Source organism: Sceloporus occidentalis, unplaced genomic scaffold, assembly GCF_023333645.1.
Source record: "Sceloporus occidentalis isolate IW3139 unplaced genomic scaffold, rSceOcc1.0.p SCAF_1, whole genome shotgun sequence".
Taxonomy (NCBI): Eukaryota; Metazoa; Chordata; class Lepidosauria; order Squamata; family Phrynosomatidae; genus Sceloporus; species Sceloporus occidentalis.
Genome location: NW_028316981.1, coordinates 231,653,177 through 231,672,378, shown reverse-complemented (window position 1 = coordinate 231,672,378; position 19,202 = coordinate 231,653,177). Strand labels below are relative to the sequence as shown.

The window sequence follows — 19,202 nt, the reverse complement described above, 5'->3', positions numbered from 1 at the left end:
TGCTTTGCTCTGCAGAATCCAAAGTAAGAACAAAGAACATGCTTCTCTAGTATATCAACATACAGAGTTCTGCTGAAGACTGTATGAGTTCTCATGGCGATCAGAATCAATTTTTAATATTATCAGCTCAGAAAGGTAGAACAAAATCTTGGGCTAGAACACAAAGATGGAACTCTCTGTTGCACTGCACAGATCCAAGATTCAATTATGCATTTGTAATGGAAAAAGTAGTAAAGTTGTCAGCTGAAACCTTGTGAAATGTCCTGGAGAGTGGCTTGGTGGAAATGCCTAAAATCTTCCATATCATCCCTACCTCATAAAGTGATTCTTCATCTTTCAGAGAATACTGTTTCTGAAACATGCTCTTCACCCAGATTTTTCCAAGCTGCCATCCAGTGTTTTATATATAGCCAAACAATGTGCAGGCTCAAAAAGTCTCATCGCAAGTGTCTTGCCCCTTCTGTTACATAAACTCTTTTAAAGGTAAACAGAGTTTGATCCAGAGGAGCCACTGGGATTTTTTAATTTGCCTAATAACATCTGTGCCATGATTAACCATATCCACAGTAGCAGTTTTCTCCTATGAGAGACACAGGGGTGTATTCATAGTTGGATGGTACCATTTAACAAGTTTAAGAAACAATATTTTGGCTAGTAGCTCCATTTTGGAGTTGAATTTGAAAAAGGCAATGTGTTAAATTTATCGGTAATAGTGGCCATATTGAATGTCTGTATCAGAAAAGAAGACCCACACTCAAAATTAGGCACTTTTGTTCATTCAGTAATAGTAATTATTATTATTTATGATTATACTTTATTTATATAGTGTTGTAGATTGTGCTAAGCCAATTGATTTTAATAATGTCTGCAGTCATTTTAAACAACATTTGAAGTCATCATGGTCTATGATTATTAACCTGTTTTCTCTGCTCTTGCCTTATTTTCAAATCCAGGGAATACTTTTCACAAAACTTTTCCTCTGCAAGGAACTCTTACTCAGATGCATATCATAATGTCTTAGAGAACCAGTACACTCACATTCTTGCAGGAATTGGTTAGGTCTGCTGAATTTCACTAACAGTTATCAGATGAAGTGGTAAGCCTGTATCTGGCTTAACACTTTGTATGGCAAGACTGATTTTTTTTCATTGAAATAACTTATCTGTGTGCAGAAACTAAGTATCTGTGATAAGTGTTCTAAGGTAGCCTTTCCTCTCAGGTGCTATTTTTCTGCATGAAGGAAGGAAGCACATGGAATTATTTTCCTTATTGTGAACCTTTGTCTGCAGTCTGAAATGAAACACACAAGATACAAATTTGGCATCTCATCTGCTGCTTCTGAGAACTAAACCACTATCACACTGTGTAAGTTGGGAATGGACCTCACAACATAGCTAGCATTTCCTTGTTGCCTGCATGGCAGGGGAAAACGTGCAGCAGTGGGCAAGCTACCTTTCAGGGAAATTCATCCATCACAACTGACCTTCTCATTGAAGAACCCCAAATATAGTTTATATCTGTGGTTCTCAAACATTTTCCTTCTGGGTTCCCGTTTACATCTACAGTCAGCCCTCTGTAAACTGGCCCATCAATTTTTTTATCTATGGATCTGAGTATTCACGGCTTGAAAATATTTAAAAAATAATATAAAGTCCAAAAATTAACCTTGTTTTTGCCATTTTTCTATGCCACTGAATTTAATGGGACTTGAACACCCACATATTTTGGTATCTACGTGGGGTCGTTGAACCAAACTCTAATGGATACCAAGGGCCCACTGCACATGCATATATCAGGGGGCCCTCTCACTTGAGGTAGTATATGGGATTTTGCCTTTGGAAAGAGTAAAGGGAAAGGAAAGGGGTTTAATTTTTTTCCTTTCAAAGACAGAGACCCCACCAGCTGTGGGATTTTGCCTTTGAAAAGAGCAAAAGGAAAGGAACAGATCTTAACTTTGCTCCTTCTAAAGACAGAAATGAGAGATTTTGCCTTCAGAAAGAGCAAAGAGGAAGGAAAAAAGGGTCATGTACTTTGTTCCACCCCCTCCCCAAATGCTGCCATGCATACACAAGCCCCAACCTCCCTACTACACCCTGACACTCACTTTCTTCGCTTCACATAGTGTTCCAAGGACCTCTCCTCTCTGGAAGGTCAGCTAATCTTGAGAAACTATCACACCCAATAGGGGGCATGCTCCACTGTTTGAGAACCTCAAGTTTATATAGTTTAAATATAGTTTGGTCTATGTACTCTTTAGAGCTGCCTTATACATGCAGAATTAGAAGCCCCAAACAAGTGTAGCACCATGGACCATGTGTTCACATTGTACGTGAAAACATATTCATGCGTAAATGTACTTTTGGTTAATAAGTGTGATGTGGTCTTGTGGGGTTGTTTCCTTTCTATTCTAATGTTGACGACCAACAGAAATTGATCCATGATAAATCAACTGCCTAAAGTTTTCTGAATTACTTGCTCTTGTTGTACTTCCAATGCCAACATAATTTCTGACATTTGCTTTCTGGAAACATGCTGGATACTTACTCTGCCCATTTCCCGTAGCTTAGTAAGCATGACTACAATGGTAGAATTGTGCTCCCAAAGCATTCTCCAGAAATCTTCTGTTGTTTCTGCCAAAGGTCCCTGTGTAGCTATATAGGCTTTCTGTTGTCTATATTTAAAATACAAGAGTAAATATTTATCAGTCAAAGAAAGTCAAAGACTCTCATGTTGCAGATAAACATTCTGGGGAAACATCGTTCTGAGAAACGTATGGCTGTAAATTATTGATTATAAGCGCATTAAAAACACATTAAAGATTGTTTAATCAAACAATAGCATTGCTTTATTTTTGGAAGTTTGTGGAAGGAATTGCTCTGTTACAATTGTGATTTATGTTTTTGTGTTATTTAAATTTTAATGCAAATCTAATAGCTCAATTTTGTGTGTTACAGAAAGCACTTAGGAAACACTTAGTGGTACAGCTCCATTTTGATTTTAAGGCTGACTGTCATACAGTCTACTGAGCTTATGACTTATAGCTCCAAAGTAATTCTTTGTTAACTCTTCAGCAACCCAAGAACATCAGCAAAAGTGGGGAGGATTTGGAAGCCATGACAAAGTGCCATGGGACAGCCTAGTCCATATTTTTAGGCTGCCAACTCAAATAGCTGTACATTTCATCCCTGAAGTAGATAGTCTACTATCCACATACAGATGTTCAGCCCACAAATTCAACATCTGTATAGTATATTAAATAATCCATTGCTATGAGTCTACTATTACTAATCAAGGTATATTCCTATCCCATCTGCTGCTGTTTTATTGCCAAAAAATTTATTGCCAAACAGAAAAAAGAACTGTAATTTCCACGTGGTAATATTTTATGCTGTTGTGCTATGACTCTCCTCTTTCAGAACTAATACTTTTTTAGAATAATGAGAATATAATAGAGTGCATTTTTTAAAATGTAGCACCTGGTAAAGTTGTTAATTTTTTTAATTGTAATAAATAATACTTGCTCATTACTCCAAAGCATTACTAGGGCCACATAGAAGAGGCTTTGTATGTTTAAATTAATCATAAAATAACTAAAAAGTAAAATGCAAATAATACATTACTCTTAAAATTAAATTATTTTTGCTGAAATTGACAAAAAAAATTTTTTTAAAGGGGGGTTGTTTATTTCTTACACACATTCCTGCTGGGGTCAGTTCATGATTTTAGGTTTTGCAAAGTGAATTGAGGCCCAAAACATATGGCCCAAATGACACAGATTCTGGCCATGTTCAAGGCATAGTGTTCAGATATCACACAGCCTGAATGAGTCTGGGAGCAGTGCCAAGCCTGCATCACCCTAAAAGAACCAGGCCAAGTAGCAGTGGATAAAATGCACCCCTTCCAGCGGCCTAGTTCAGGACCACAGCAGCAGTCCAGATTGGGACCAGACACATGTAGTTGCCGTAGCCCAGGCACAAATGGCACTGGTGTGGCCTTGTGCCAGTGTATTCAGCCTGTCTGTTTCGGGCCTGAGACTGCTTATATTGTAGAAGCTCTGTGTATTTTATTTAAAGGGATTTTAATAACAGGGAGATATAATGATCAGTTCTGTAGGGATGTAGTCAGAGTTATGTTAAGTTTGTAGTAGTTTGTGTGTGTGTGTGTGTGTGTGTGTTAGGATTGTTATTTGTTAGTTTTTGTACAGTAGGTTTTAGTCGTGTGTGTGTGTGTATATAGACTGCTGTATTATTTGTGTTTAATAAAAATGAATTAAAAAATTAAAAGTGATTGGAACAATAATGAATAACAAATTACTAACTAAAAATGAGCATCTAAGCTCTCTGAGGCATGTCATGATCAAATAGCATTCCATATGACAGCAGTTTTATTTCCCTGTGTAACACAGGAAACCCTCTAGTGTTTGCTTCTTTCACATTAGTTTGGTTGTGTTGGAAGATGATCTGGCCTACCTGAGAAGAGTGCTAGCCCATCTGAACTGTGGCACAACACTACATGATTTAAAGCCACAATGGGGACTCTTCCCCTGGGATCAGATCTCTGACACTGCTGAGTGGTTCAGGAAGGAACTATGGTATACAGTGGTTCAGAAGAGATCCTACATGGCATTCACACAATTTATGGATACGCTTCTGTAAAATGAATTGCATACATTGGTACATGCTTAATTTCTAAAGAGCAACAGGTTTTTACTCCCAAAGAGCCCCTTTAAAAATACCTGTAGCCATCGATAAAGCTGGCATTGATATAATCAGAGCCTTCTACCCCTCGGATAGGTTGCAAGCATATCCTCGTGGATTCATATGGCATAATATTAACAAGGCGATTTTTAAATTTATTACATGGAAGATTGGCACTGATGAATCTTGAAGTGTGAGCTTTAGAGCTGGCAAGCCGCTGTAGAAAATATAGAAAAGACATAGAAGATCAATCTTTTATATGCCATATTTTAAAAAGCCATCACTTAGAAGCTGTTGCTGATCCTCCTGGGAGATCTACAAAACAAATGCTTTATTCTAAGGAGGGGGGAATTGAAACCCAAAGTGCCTCCCCCCCCAGTACACAATGTATCTTAATAAAACCATACTGAATCCCCTTGTATGAAGTACCTTAAATTCCAGTTCCATTCCTGTGACATTCTCTCCTGCTTCTATCTGTGTCAGCTTCTGAATATATGCATACAGGTTTCTGGCTGGCACTTCGGTATTTCCACATGTCACTGCTTCAAGCAGTGCATCATGGATAAAGATGTATTGGTCCTCTGTTTGAACCATGTAATTCCTCTGGGCTCTCATTAGAGTTACATGGCCATAAATATCTACAGTCTTTTCATGCTTTATTCTCTCTAGCATGGCATCTATTACAATGAAACAGCCGGTCCTGCCAACTCCAGCACTATAATAATAATAAAAAAGGGAGGAGGAAGAGGAAAGAATAATATAAAAAGTTTGTAAAGGATGGAAACGTTTTATATCATTATGACACTTGGTTGGCATACTGACATGGCAACAAACATCACAGCAATTTAGACTTTAATCATGCTAATTTTTATGGTTTCTTGTGAACCTAGGATTTCAGTTTTAGGTCCCCTTCTTTAGTTGTTTCAGTCATATGGCAGTCATTTCCTCATGTTAAGAACCTCATCGCTCTCAGGTGGACAATTATTACGAAAGAAAGATCCATGAAATTTGTCCTACTCACATGGTTCCAGTATGCAGATGTTTTACACGCTTAAAGATTCACTGGCTGTAGGGATTTAGGACTTGGCACAAGCTTTTTCTGCCCATGGAAATTTTCTCCAGCTGGTAGTAATGGCCGTATGCTGCCAGAACACTTTAGAGTTATGAACTGATCTGCCATGTGAACTGCTTTGCCAACTAAGATGTGCCAGCAGAAGAGGCAAAAAGCAGACAAAAAGGGGCAGTTTTCTAAATCTCTCCCAGCTCAGGCTAATAGTCACAGTGCTGGAATAAAGTAAAGCCAAATTGAAGGTAATCCTCAAAATAATTTCCAAAATTCCTAGCCTGAGAGAGATTTGGTTTTAATATGAGTTCAGAAGACTTAGGCTGCATCTGCACTGCAGTCATAATGTAGTTTGACACCACTTTAACTGTCATGGTTCAATGCTATGGGATTCTGAGATCTGTAGTTTTGTGAGATATTTAGTCTTCTCTGACAGAGAGACCTGGTGCCACAACAAACTACAAATCCCAGGATTCTATAGCACTGAGCCAAGAGTGAAAGCAGTGTCCACCTGCATCATTTCAGCAATGCAGATGCAGCCTTAGGGTTGGCTAAGATGGGCCTTGGTTATCTTGGTTAGTTAGGACTGTGTTCTGATCCCACAAAAGTAACTTAAGAATCTTCTCTTAGTATCCAATGGCAATGGGTCTGTTCACACCTTCCTTATACTCCAAAGTTCCACATCTTGTCCCATGATTTTCATGATGAATTTCACATGTAAAATTTGACATGCTAAATAAGTCTTTTTTTTAAAAAAAATGGTTAAGGAAAGGTACATTAAACAACTATGAAGCAAAAGCCTTTTTGTGGTGATATCTTGATATTACAATATTTTCCTTAATTAGGAAATTAATTAATTTTCCTGTATTCCCTCAAACATCTGATCAAAACATTTTGTTTGCTTTGATATTTCACTTGACTGTAGTGTTTTAGCCAACTGAACTTATTTATTGATTGCATGCTAAATTTTACCACATCTTCATTGCCATTTTAATATATATTGATTCAATTCATATAGATGAAAGTAAAAAAAAATACTAAAATAAATAAATGTTAAATAAAGTCTCCAGGCAGCCAGCACCAACCATGATACTTTCAGCATGATGGAATTTCAGAAAGAAAGTGATATGGAAACAGTGATGTAGAAAAGGTCATAACCTTTCACAAGAACCTTTAGAAACTGTAGGTCCTGAAGATGAGACAATACATTATTTTTTGTATTAGCATGCACCATAGTTTTACTATGTTTTTCTAAATATAACCCAAAGAGACTCACCATTACATTCAAGATACTGAGATTCACACTACTGTTAGTATCCTAGGCTATTGTTTGCTAATACACATGTAGAAATAAGTTCGGTTTGTGGAACCAATTCCCAATGCCCTCAGGCATTCCAAAAAGATACCATGATTGATGGTAACAAATGCTGCTAAGAGGTTCAAAAGCATCAGCAGGAAAACACTCCCCTTGTCAATGGTCAGGTGAAGATAACTAACTAAAGCAACCATAGCTGTCTCGACTCCATATCCTGCTCTGAAGCTGGTTTGAAATGCTTGCATTGGGAAGGGCATAGTACAGGTAAGATTCAAATCTTAGAAGGGGAGAAGAAGTCAACAAGGTGTGTGTGAAAGAGCTTCATGAGTACTTCTATCCTTCCAGCAAGAGCAGAATAGGGCTTTGCATATGCTTGCATCCCTTCAGGATTGCAGACCTAGTGCTTATTTTTTTGTCCATCAGCACTGAAGTGGCATACATGACTTAAATAGAAGGATTAGAATTCCTAAACAGTCTCTTTGACTTTGGAAGGTCTCTTTGATGTTTGCGAACTGAGCTTGGCAGCATAGTGATAATGACTGAACTGTACTGTGCTTCCCTCCCCTCTCCCATTTCTATAGCGTTCAGCCAAAAACATGGCATGAACAGTGCAGCTGATAAGCCATCTCTGCTTTATCTAAACTGTTACTTGTCTTGGATGCAAAGCACTGAAAAAAGTGACTAAAATCTTCAAAAGGAAGAGACCAAACACAGTGTATTTTCTTACTTCTAGGATGCAAAATCATAAAGCAAAGCTGGTTAGGGAATCTGCTATCAACAGAACTATACAATATATCTTTAAAAATAAAAGTGATTGTCACAGGAGATTAGTGCATTGACTTTTATTCCTGTGTTAGGCACGGCATGTAAACACACAGGGATGGATTCTATCACACAGCTCTGTCCCCGGGGAGTATTCATCCCGTACCCGACCCCGGCTTTTCCTAGACCTTTTAAAGAACAGGATATTAAAGAAAAGGTCTGGGAGAAGCCTGGGTCAGGTACAGGATAAGTAGTGCCTGGGGACGGGGCTATGCGATACAATCCGGCCCTGTGTGTTTACATCCTGCACTTAGCGTGGGGATAAAAGCCTGTGCGCTAATCTCCATAGTGTTAAGGACCTGTCATAATTGTACTGCATGCCCACACAAAAAGTATAACTACTAAATAAATATACCAATCACTTCTCATGTGTTGCTTGCTCTTGTTTCATCTCTGGAACCAAGTAACACTTAGAAACAGTGAGTATAAATGGATCTAATTTAACCACCATTGCCCAGAGGTTCATAGAGATGAGAAGAGGTAGTCATCCTTTAGCTCTGCTCTCCTTCTCCCCGGTAAGAGCTAGGACATCTATTGTAGTAATCCATCAACTAGGACTGGGGACTGATACCATGTTTCTTGGAGGCTAAATAATGTATGAAATATGGCTGAGTCTCTTGGATGCCCAGACAGCAATATTCCAAGGAAGAAGTTTGATAGTGCTTTAGGCATTAAACATCATTCTGGTAATATAATTCCCTAACATTCAGCACACCCTGAGGGACTGCCTACAAGGTGAGGTCTCAGGTCGTCTTCTGAGGACGTGGAGTGAGTTATAGTTATAGTTGGAAAAGGGTTGAATGGGGGCTGTTGCAAACTTGATGGAGAGGTCAGTTCAATGACAGGAGAGGTGTTACCAGTGTGGGAGAGCAGCTAGGAAGTCATTTTGCTCCCCAAGATCAAATTAAAATTTTCCTGTCAGATCAGCATTCTTCATAGGGGAACTCAGAGTGCTCACATGAAGCAAGATTAGGCAGTTCCATAGGCTCCAAGTTTTGTTGGTTCTTGTCTCCATTGTAGCTATCTGTAATATTAGTATCAGTTATGTTATCATCATCCACCTGCATGTTTCTTCATAGCAACAATTTCACCAGATGGAGTTGATTTCTGATTTCTTTCTGCCCAAAAGCTTCTGCAATCAGCATTTTAGCCCCCCCCCCCCCGGTTTTTGGTTAGTTGTTCTGAGGTATAATTAGGATTAGGCCTGGACAAATTTTTGATTTTGTGCTTTCAAGGATGGCATATTTAGCATTTGCTTCTGAGAAATGAAAAGGTTAAGGCATTCAGCCTTGGAATGCAAAGTTTATAATGACTTCTTAAGGTCCTTCAACATAGATGAGATAATCTTCTGTTCTTCTAGAAAAAATGTTCCAGAAGACAAGGACAAAAGAAAATAAGCCCAAATACAAATGTTAGAGCTAAGTCTTATAAGTAGCTGCATATTGATAATCTGCTACCACCATGGGACCCAAGAGGTGACTTTCTATTTTGCTTCCCCAGATAAAAATGGAATCTTGGAAACAGATCTAGAAACCCATACAACTCCTGAACACCATTCTCCTATAACCTGCCAGCTTAGCTCTCAGCCTGCTTCCTCATTTTGTTTAGAAGGAGACTCTGCCATTAACATGAAACATGATGCAGGCTCCCTAAAAGAGTTTCTCCTGAGATTTAGTGGTGATCATTGTTTACTTACAGGAGAAACACTTGTGCCTGTTTTTCAACATTTAAACCTTATCTCTAACAAACTGGACTCACATAAACATGAATTTAGTGTGTTTGGCCAGAAAGCTTTGAATTCTACACACAACAATCCAATGCAACTAACACTTGTAGCTCACAGAATCATAATCAAAAGACACCCGGAGCTCGATGTATCTATCCAGGACATGGCTGCACATTGCAAATAACCACCTGAACAGAGGAAACTGGATATCAAGGAGAGTTACTAACTATACACTTATTCTCTCAGTTGGCGTTTTGGCTTAGTGACCAAAACAGAGGAGAAAACCTGACAGAGACATATTCTGGGGCAAGAATCTTTATGATTTTTGACCAGTCAAAAGTTGCTAAGAATGTGATAGTTTCTTCCCTTTTCAAAACCTCTGTAATCACAGTTTTTGGGGAAGACTTCATCAGGCTTTTTGTGTTATGCAGCAGGGATAATACAGTCTCTATTAGCCTTGAGAGTGTGTATCTTGTGGGCAAAAACACCTAAACATCAGCCTTCTATCAACTTGCTGATAAAACAGCAGCTGCACTTCCAACTGCCCTTGAGAACCAAGAGGCCTTGTCCACACCAGCACAGAAAAACGTCCTTAACACTTTGAAAGTTTTTCCCAAAACATGAGATTACCTCACCTAGATTGGAGTATAAGTGTGTGTGTGTGTGCGTGCATGTGCACGCATGTCTCTCACTCTCTCTCTTGCTTGCTAACTCAGTTTAGCAAAATTGTGCCCATCTATGGCCACAAAATTCTTTATCCAAATTTAAAATGTCTTTCAAAGACCTATGGGACATGGACCCAGGCTATTTGAAGGACCATATCCTTTATACAAACTTTTCTCAGGTTTGTTTGGTGAGTACAAGGAAAGGGGGCCTTCTCGGTGGAATTCTATATCAGCTATGGTATACTTAAATAACCTCTCTTGGCCTGACCCTCTCAGACTTGATAGAATTGTAATGACAAGTAAGTCTAGGTAACTGTTTCATATTCATGATTGCTACTTAGTCATGATTGTGACAGTGCTGCCACAACTGTAACCCCAATCAACCTACTTTACAGGAAATGAACTGCATGGGGAAAAGAATGTCCCTTCTGCAGGCAATTGGATTACAGCTTGGTTGAATTATGTTTCCATCAGGTATTGAGAAGGGGGGGGGGGAGGATCAAACAACGACAACGACAACTTAAAAAAAATGTTTATGAAACAAAAAATTTCCCCGAGGGAGTGTCCTCTGTTCATCTAGACAGATTTTAGGAAGCCTTGCTTCTGAAAGATTATGTATTCTGCACCAAAAATTTACCATCCTAACATAAATTTGCCCAACAAGCTTATCCATACCCAGTTCAGCTCTCGTTAGACTAGCTGGAGTAGATTTAGAGACCCCTAGGAATATATGCAAAAATCTAGTTTGTGTATTTTCAATTTTTGAGAGATCTGCAAAGACCCAGATTTCAGCTCCAAAAATTAACGTTGTTATCACTTTTGCTTTAAAGATATTTATAACTGGGATTAATGAGCCTGGGAACAACAACAACAACAACAAAATACTGCTACTACTCCTATACCACAAATTTGGAAAAAAATAGGCATTATACACAGATGGGATTTGAGCTGGGGGAGCAACTAATGAAGAAATGGATTTTGGATATGTGAAGGGTAGCACTGTGAAAATGTCAACCCTGAGTGCGACTAGTAAAAAAGAAGGAAAAAGAGAAAATTATATGGTATGCATAATTAACAAAATAATTAAAAATAAAATTGTCATAAATAGTGAGTCGTATCTGGAATATGATCAGGGAGTAGGGATTCAGCCTGTGTTGGATGGGGTTACACTCCCACCTGATAACTCAGGTTTGCAGCTTGGGTGTGCTTCTGGATTCAGATCTGAGCCAGGATGCCCAGGTTTCGGTTGTGGCCAGAAGCACATTTGCACAGTTAAAAGTAGTGTGCCAGCTGCGCCCATTCCTTGTGAAGTCAGATATGGCCACAATGACACATGCCTTGTTTACATCCTGTTTGGACTACTGTAATGTACTCTACGTGGGGCTGTCTTTGGAAACTGTTTGAAAACTTCAACAGGTCCAAAATGCTGTGGCCAGGATGTTGACTGAGGCTGGCTACAGGGATCATGTCAGTCCCCTGCTGAAAACAGCTGCATTGGCTACCAGTCCATTTCTAGGCAGAATTCAAGGTGCTGGTTTTAATCTTTAAAGCTCTAAATGGCTTGGGTCTAGACTTTCTGAAGGACCATATCTCCCTATACAGGCCAGTCTGAGTGTTAAGACCAGTGAAGAAGAGCTTTCTCTCAGCTGCATTACCCTCATAGACCACAGACCATGGGAGGTCAGGTTGGCCCCTTCCCGGCTCTCTTTTTACCAGCAACTGAAGACATTTTTATTTAGGCAGGTGTGTGAACTGTACTTATGTAGTGTGTATGTATGTAATTGGTGTGTTGCTTTTAATGGTTTTTACTTTTTTTAATAAAGGTTTTAACTCTGCTCTGTTTTGAATTGAGGTGTTTTAATATTATTATTATTTAATTATTTTTAACATTTGCAATTAAAGTTTTACTATTTTTAAAAATTATTGTAAGCTGCCTTGAATCCCATTTTGGGACAAAAGCAGGATAAAAATGCAATAAATACAAATATCAATAAATACTGTATATGGTTTTGTTTGTATACCTGAAAAGGCTACAGGAATACCACCATTAACAAAGCCTCTGACAAAATAACTCCTTTTTACAGCGTTTTTACACCTAAACACTCATCCACCCCTTTATATTTTGGTTCTCAATCTAGCTGGTCATTTTTTTTGCAGCACCACTTTGTTAGGATGATGAAAGAGGGCTCGACAAATAGGCTTTCAGTGTCAGATTGTAGCAGCATGTCTATAGTAAACAGCACAGTCTGTAGTAAACAGTAAAGCGTGACCTGAGAAAGAATGGGGCTCTGCTCTAGCCAATCCTACTTTAGTTATGTGTGCCCTGCTTATAACAGGCAAGGAAACACCAGCTGCCTAGAGAATCCCTTCTTGAGCATGTGTGAACAGCAAAACATAAAGAAAAGGAAGACTAGCCTGCCTCATCAAGTATTCCAGCATGAATAAAAAACATAGACCTGTATGTTTGGTCACCAAAACTGAATTAAGTGAAAGCTGGTGAAAGAAAAAGGAATTTCTGGAAGCATTTTGGAAGAAGATTACAAGAGGCTTTGACAAGATTCAAAATGTTTTTATTTATGCTAGGCTTACTTGACATGGGGCTGAAAGAGGTGTCCCGCTGTTGGGTCAGGCAGGTGGCTTCAATGGCGGCTTCTTGCTGACTTGGGCATGGGTTGTCTAAACAACATGCCCCCAAGCCGCTGGGAAGCTGCCACAAAGGAGCTGTATGTTTTGCCCCATGGTTGTTTCATTTCACATGTGCATATTGTTTTGAATAAAGCATTTGCTTAAGTGTGTTGAATTCCTCTTCTTTTTTGTGGTGCAGGATCTATCCCTATTCTTTCAATATTATTTCTCCTCTTTTAAAGAAACTTGGCCATGGAGTCATAGAGTTGGCAGATATTTCAAGGGTCAACAACTCCAACCCCTTACTATGCAGGTATACACAATTAAAACACTCCTGACAGATGGCCATCCAACCTCTGTTTAAAAACCTTGAAAGGAGGAGACTCCGCCACACTCTCAGGTAGTGTATTCCATTGTCGAACAGCTCTTACTATCAGGAGGTTATTGCTAATGGTGAGGAAGATCACTTCTACTTCATTAGCTGAGGTATACCTGTATTGTGGAAGCTAGATAACAGGGGAATCATAATGATCTAAGGATTGGAGGAATTCAAACCTCCCAAGAGAAAAAGTAACAAACTTTGAAGGTTTTGAAGGTTTCGCTTAAAAAAGGTGACCTGTTATGGGTATACAAAATTATGCACTGTGCAGTTAAGGTGAATAAAAAGAAACTTCTTTTTCAAGGTAACAATAGATATAGGCTGATGCTGAATGATGGAAAATTCAGGATAGATAAAGTATCTTTTCACACAGCACATACATAAATTGTGGAGTTTACTACTGCAAGCAGCAGTGATGATTGTCAACTTGGACAGCTCTAAAAGGGGAGTGAATAAATTGGTGGAAATTGATGGTATCAGTGTCTACTAATCATGATGGATATATCTGGCTAGAAAAGATCTTGCAGGGTAAGATGGGTCTTTGGCCTGAATCATAAGTTGTTTTGTGTTCTTAACAAAGAAATAAAAATACAGAATGAATATTAAATGATATATTTCATTCAATCAAGCTTAATCAGGGGAATTCAAAAGATTCCACATTCTGTCTGATTAATATTTCTGTAAATCTCAAAAGCTTGCATGCTGCCCCTCTGTTTTTTACACCTTGGTAGCTTATCCAGAATGGATAATTTGTTAACTGCTCCAGTTTCTGGAAGAGCATAATTCTAGACTGTGATAATGATTGATTTCTATCCTTACTGCACAAATGGGGGAAATCATTTCTCAAGCTAGGTCTTATATAAAAAAAAAATTGAGCCAAATACGCATTTTGTATTTTTTGTAACAACTTCCCTTAGTTCACTTTACTAATGCAAAATTGCTATCTAAGTTTAAGAGCCTGAGGGAGGGAAATCTCTTCTATTTCAATAAGCAACAGCAATGTTTACTAGCCAAAAGACCATGCTATCCATTAAAAAAGCATGCCTACTAGGAAATTATTATTGCTCCAGTGTTATCATTCATCCAGTTTCAACATTTGTTTTCAATATCTACACACACAACAGAGTCAACTCCAGTGACTACCAGTTGAAATATGCTTAATGTCCCATGATGTGATAAGAGCTACAGTATGCAGAATAGGAAAATTAAGAGGCATTTGGGGGCCATTTCACACTGAAGTCATTGTGTGGATGTGTTTGGAGATTGGCTTTTCTGATTAAATTGTTGCTGTTATAATGCCACCCCTTATCTGATACTTCAGTGATCTGGCAAAGGCAGTTACTGCAATTACTAGATTTCACAGATCATTTCTCTGGAAGAACAAAGATATTAAAAAATGGGCCAAAATCATTTAGGACATTTTTGACATATATCAGGGGATAATTTGATTGAATATTGGAATTTGTGATATACTGAAACAGGCATTTATGACCTGTAAGTACATAAACTAAGTGTAATAAAACAAAGTGACAAAAAGGTACAGGATTTATGAAAATGTTTAAGTGATTAATTAGACAGCAGCACCAAGCACTCTCATAGGAAGATTACTGTGATTTTAAAAAAGAGAACATTTTACAACATATGCCTAAAAACAAAAGGAGAGTGCCCTTATATAGAGATCCTGTGTTAGGCGGGATTTCAGTATTTAAGAGCCATTCATAAGAATTAAACAGCATACATTTTCGGCTTCACATAATCCACAGGATTACGAAGAGGGAGACCTATGTTTTACCTGTTTTATTGAACCATTTCCTGTATTGCAATGTATTTTATATGTATTATCCTATTATTTCTTAGATTGTACACCATAGGCAGGTTTACTCTTTTATATTTATTATTTTTATGTACAGCGCTGTGCAAATCTACAGTGCTATACAAATAAATAATAATAATCTATGTTTGCTGCCCTGAATTCTTAGGGAAAATGTGGGGGTACAGATATTTATCTAGTTTATCTATATTGTTTCCTTTTCTGTTTGTCTAACATCAATATAAGGTTTCTAGGTGTCCTCCCATCCAGGTTCTGACAAGACTAAACTTTGCTTCAGCAAGGTGGCTGCATCATCAACCCTCAGACTATGAATAATAGTGATGACATGTACATTAGGAGTTAGAAGGAAGAGGAAAGCACTGGCAAACCACCACTACCCTTGCATAATGAAATTGATGAGCTGCTGAAATTGATTCCTCACACTGAAAGAAGGAAAGAGCTTGCTCAATGGGACTAGCACTTTATGGTATTTCATTGGATCAGGAAAGCTGATGGCTAAGTAAAATTCTCATGAGGACTACTCAGCAGTGAGAAATACGATCCTGAAATTAAAACAACTGCAGATAAAAATATGCCCACAACAAGACAGCAGTGTTTTGGTTTTGCATTTTTGTTTGATGACATCCAGTACTTGCAATATAAACATATGACCAGGTAGAAATGTCTATGGACTCTACAGGTGAAATTTTGCACATTCCAGGCCATTTTTCATGCCTCTGCCACACTCTTTTTCACAAGTACACAACACATACATTTGGAATATACATATGAAACAAGTAATGATGGATAAACAAAAAAATTGTTGGGTTTGTGTTTTAACCTAATTCACACTGCTTGGATCCGGATGGGCAATCAGGTGCAATCTGAGATAGGAAATTCATATACTTGGGGTTCTATAATAAATTCACAAACCAAAAATAATGTATCCAGAAAGAATGTGCACATTTGAAAAATACACACAAGAACATATTGGTAAACGGGACAATTATATATATTTACAGAAAAATACCCATGCACATTTTTGTGTCTATTACTGGTTTGTATACAAAATATATACAATTTTCCATGTGGGGGACGGGAGCTCATAATCCAGTCTGAAAAGAGCTTGCCATTGGAAGAACAAGACCTTTGATGAAATCAAGTTCTGTATATGCTCACAAGTACCTTAGAGTGATAAATCTGCTTAAATATACCCTAACCTTTAAAAAACATCTAAAAATTATTCTAAAAGCACAGGTATCCTTTGCTCTTTAAAATCAAAATGGAACACCAGAATAATCTTCACCAAGATTTTGTTACTAGGTGACCCTGGGCGCACTCCCTCAGCCTTAGATGAAGGCAATGGCAATCATCTTCTGAAGAAATCATGACAAGAAAACCCTGTGAAAGGTTTGCCTTAGGGTTGCCATAAGTCAGAAATGGCTTGAAGCCACATAACAACAACAAGAATCTAATCCCTTTTCCCCCCATATAATAGTCTTCAACTAGCCAATACAGCCCACACCTGTACTATTTTATTCTTTATAGTTATCAAAATGCAAGGATTTAAAACCATGGAACTCAAGGTAAAACAAAGTCACATAATGAAAATATGGAAAAACCATACTTTTAGTTTTACCATTAAAAGAAAAGATCCAAAGAGATTGAATTGAAATGGACGATGAGAACTGTGTTAGAAAAAAAATGAAAGGTTACCACTATCAATAAGAACAGAAAAGAGCAGAGGTGTGCTTTACATGATAGTGAACATCTCCATACTGCAAGTTAAGTTGTACAATGCAACAACTGAGGTTTTGTTCATATTGGCAGAAATAATGGAGGTATCTGTTGCACAGCACTGTGTGCTTTAACTGTACTTATCTCTTTCATTGTCACAGTATCAACAGTAAAGCAGGATAATGCTTACACTGTAATCTTACACCAGACACATCGATGGGAACTAATTGTGCCTAATACAAGAGGTAAGTGGCACACACAGCAGGCTTAATCACTGCCATTTATGGTTACTAGATTTCCAAGGGAGTAAAAATGATGTCTGCAATGACTATAGGTGAATATAGAATTGCATTATATTATCTTTACTATTCCTATCCATTTTTGTGGTTTCAAAAGACGGGGGGGCAATTTATTTGTTTCACTAAGAGTGAATTACCTCTCCACATACTTACTTTTTAAAAAATGGTTTAAAGTTATTAAAGAGACACTTGGTTCTAATTAGTCTATATCTCATGAGTTCACATGGTCATTGATTCTAGTTATTTTTTTGACAGGCATATATATGGTTTGGAATGGTGGGTGGGGGGTGGACATGCCACCAATGTAGCATGAAACCACCCACTAACAGAAAGCCAGCTAACATTTCTTTCTGTGAGACCTGGCATTCATTAGTGAAACATTCAGTCTCAAGAAACAAAATAATGGCTTTTTAAAAAGTCGGTGACAAATTATGATGCCAACAGATGCCATTTTACCTCAAAGGCCAGGAGCAGATTTTGTGGATTCTTAGAGACTCCCCTGACATACTGAGCAACACAATTCTATTCTATATCTGTTCAATGGACTCCAACAGAGGTCCATAGTTTGCCTCTCTGAAGACCAAGATTATGTGAATTTGCAGTGATATTCGAAGCTGCACCTGTTTTGGTTGGAGCATTACAGCTATGTTTTAAGTAGTGAGGAAATCTGGACATTTCTCTCAGGAGCTAAGGCTTTGGCTCACCTGCTGCCTAGAGTTCAGTCTGAAATCTTCTGCTCTACTAACTTTGCACTGCAAAGTAGCTACTGGCATTCTCCCTGTTGTCAGCAACAAAGAACTGATATTTAAACTCACTACAGAGTACCCACTGTTATGGGGATTGCTTCTACCATTTTTGTGGGGCCTGACACACAGCCATCCACTTCTTTCCTCTTATTATCTTACCTCCACTGTTATTATCCTCTTACTGGCAACTAAAGGCATGACCCAGGCCTGTAGCATACTGGCCACAACAGTCCACTTCTGTCTTGTTACTCTGATTCCCTGTTGAACTATATATATGGAAGGCAGAGGCAGGTTGTGGCTCCCAATTCAAGGTTATCTGCAAAATTAGGCCATTATTCATTATTCACCCTTTTGGGGGAGCCGCTTCGGGGGGATCAAGGGCAAGGGCCAGTCCATTTGGCTGGTAGGGGAGGGTATATTTTTAAATATTTGAATGCAATTAATTGAACTGTTTTTTGATGTTAACTATATTTTGATTAATTTCACTGCATTTAGTTAAGGTAAGGGGATGATTTTATAGTTGTTTATGTGTTATGTAATAATTAATGTAATTGTTTATGCATTTTTGTAAACCATTTTGATCTGTTGGAAAGGTGGTATATAAATAAAATTTATTATTTTTGTTGTTATTATTATTATTATTATTATTATTATTTACATATAATAAAACTTAACAAAATATTATATTAGATCACATACTTTTTGCCCCCCTCCCCTCCCTCCTCCCTCTCTGATGGCTATGACCAAGTAAATTAGAACCCAGTACCCATAATGTGGAATATCTTGTTAGTAATTTCTCTAACTTCATTATACACTGTTAGCTTTAACTTTCTCAATCCAACCGCCCCATTTTTCCCATCAGGCCATTTTGTTTATTTACCATTATGTTTTCCTTTATTTCCCTTATATGTTCAAATAAAAAATAATCTGTAATATAATGTGACTAATTCCCCCCCGCAACATTTTCCCCATCCCAATGCTATTACAGCATGTGCAGCCCTTAACAGATTTTTGTATTATGTAATATTCTGTTTTATTCAATCTGAATTTTCTCAAATTCAGAGTTAAACAATTCTCCTTATCAAATTGAAAGTTTCTCCCCATCATCCTGTTAATTAGGCCACTGTGCTGTTGAGAATCAGTGCAGCCAGAAGACAGATTGCTAGTCCTGAGCCAGATCTCACTTCAGATCTCTGCCCATCTTAATGACTTCATTGGCTGGTCTTGCAGAAATCATTGTGGTCATGAGCCAGCCACAGTTAAGCACTTCTGAGTACCTCTGATTTTTACTGGAAAGATCACCTGACACCTTGTAGTT

At 38.0% G+C, this 19,202-nt stretch overlaps 1 protein-coding gene across 12 annotated transcripts in view; it reads right to left on the bottom strand.

Annotated features, from left to right (window-relative positions):
- The window catches only part of PTPRD (protein tyrosine phosphatase receptor type D), a 1,452,104-nt gene that overhangs the window by 24,982 nt on the left and 1,407,920 nt on the right, over window positions 1-19,202 (bottom strand). For all 12 annotated transcript variants that reach the window (XM_089489811.1, XM_089489739.1, XM_089489757.1 and 9 more), the window contains 3 exons: window positions 5,127-5,412; window positions 4,736-4,914; window positions 2,545-2,671 (listed from right to left, as the gene is read on the bottom strand). In XM_089489811.1, coding sequence (XP_089345937.1) covers window positions 2,545-2,671; window positions 4,736-4,914; window positions 5,127-5,412 — 592 coding nt within the window. The remainder of the gene's footprint in view (window positions 1-2,544; window positions 2,672-4,735; window positions 4,915-5,126; window positions 5,413-19,202) is intronic.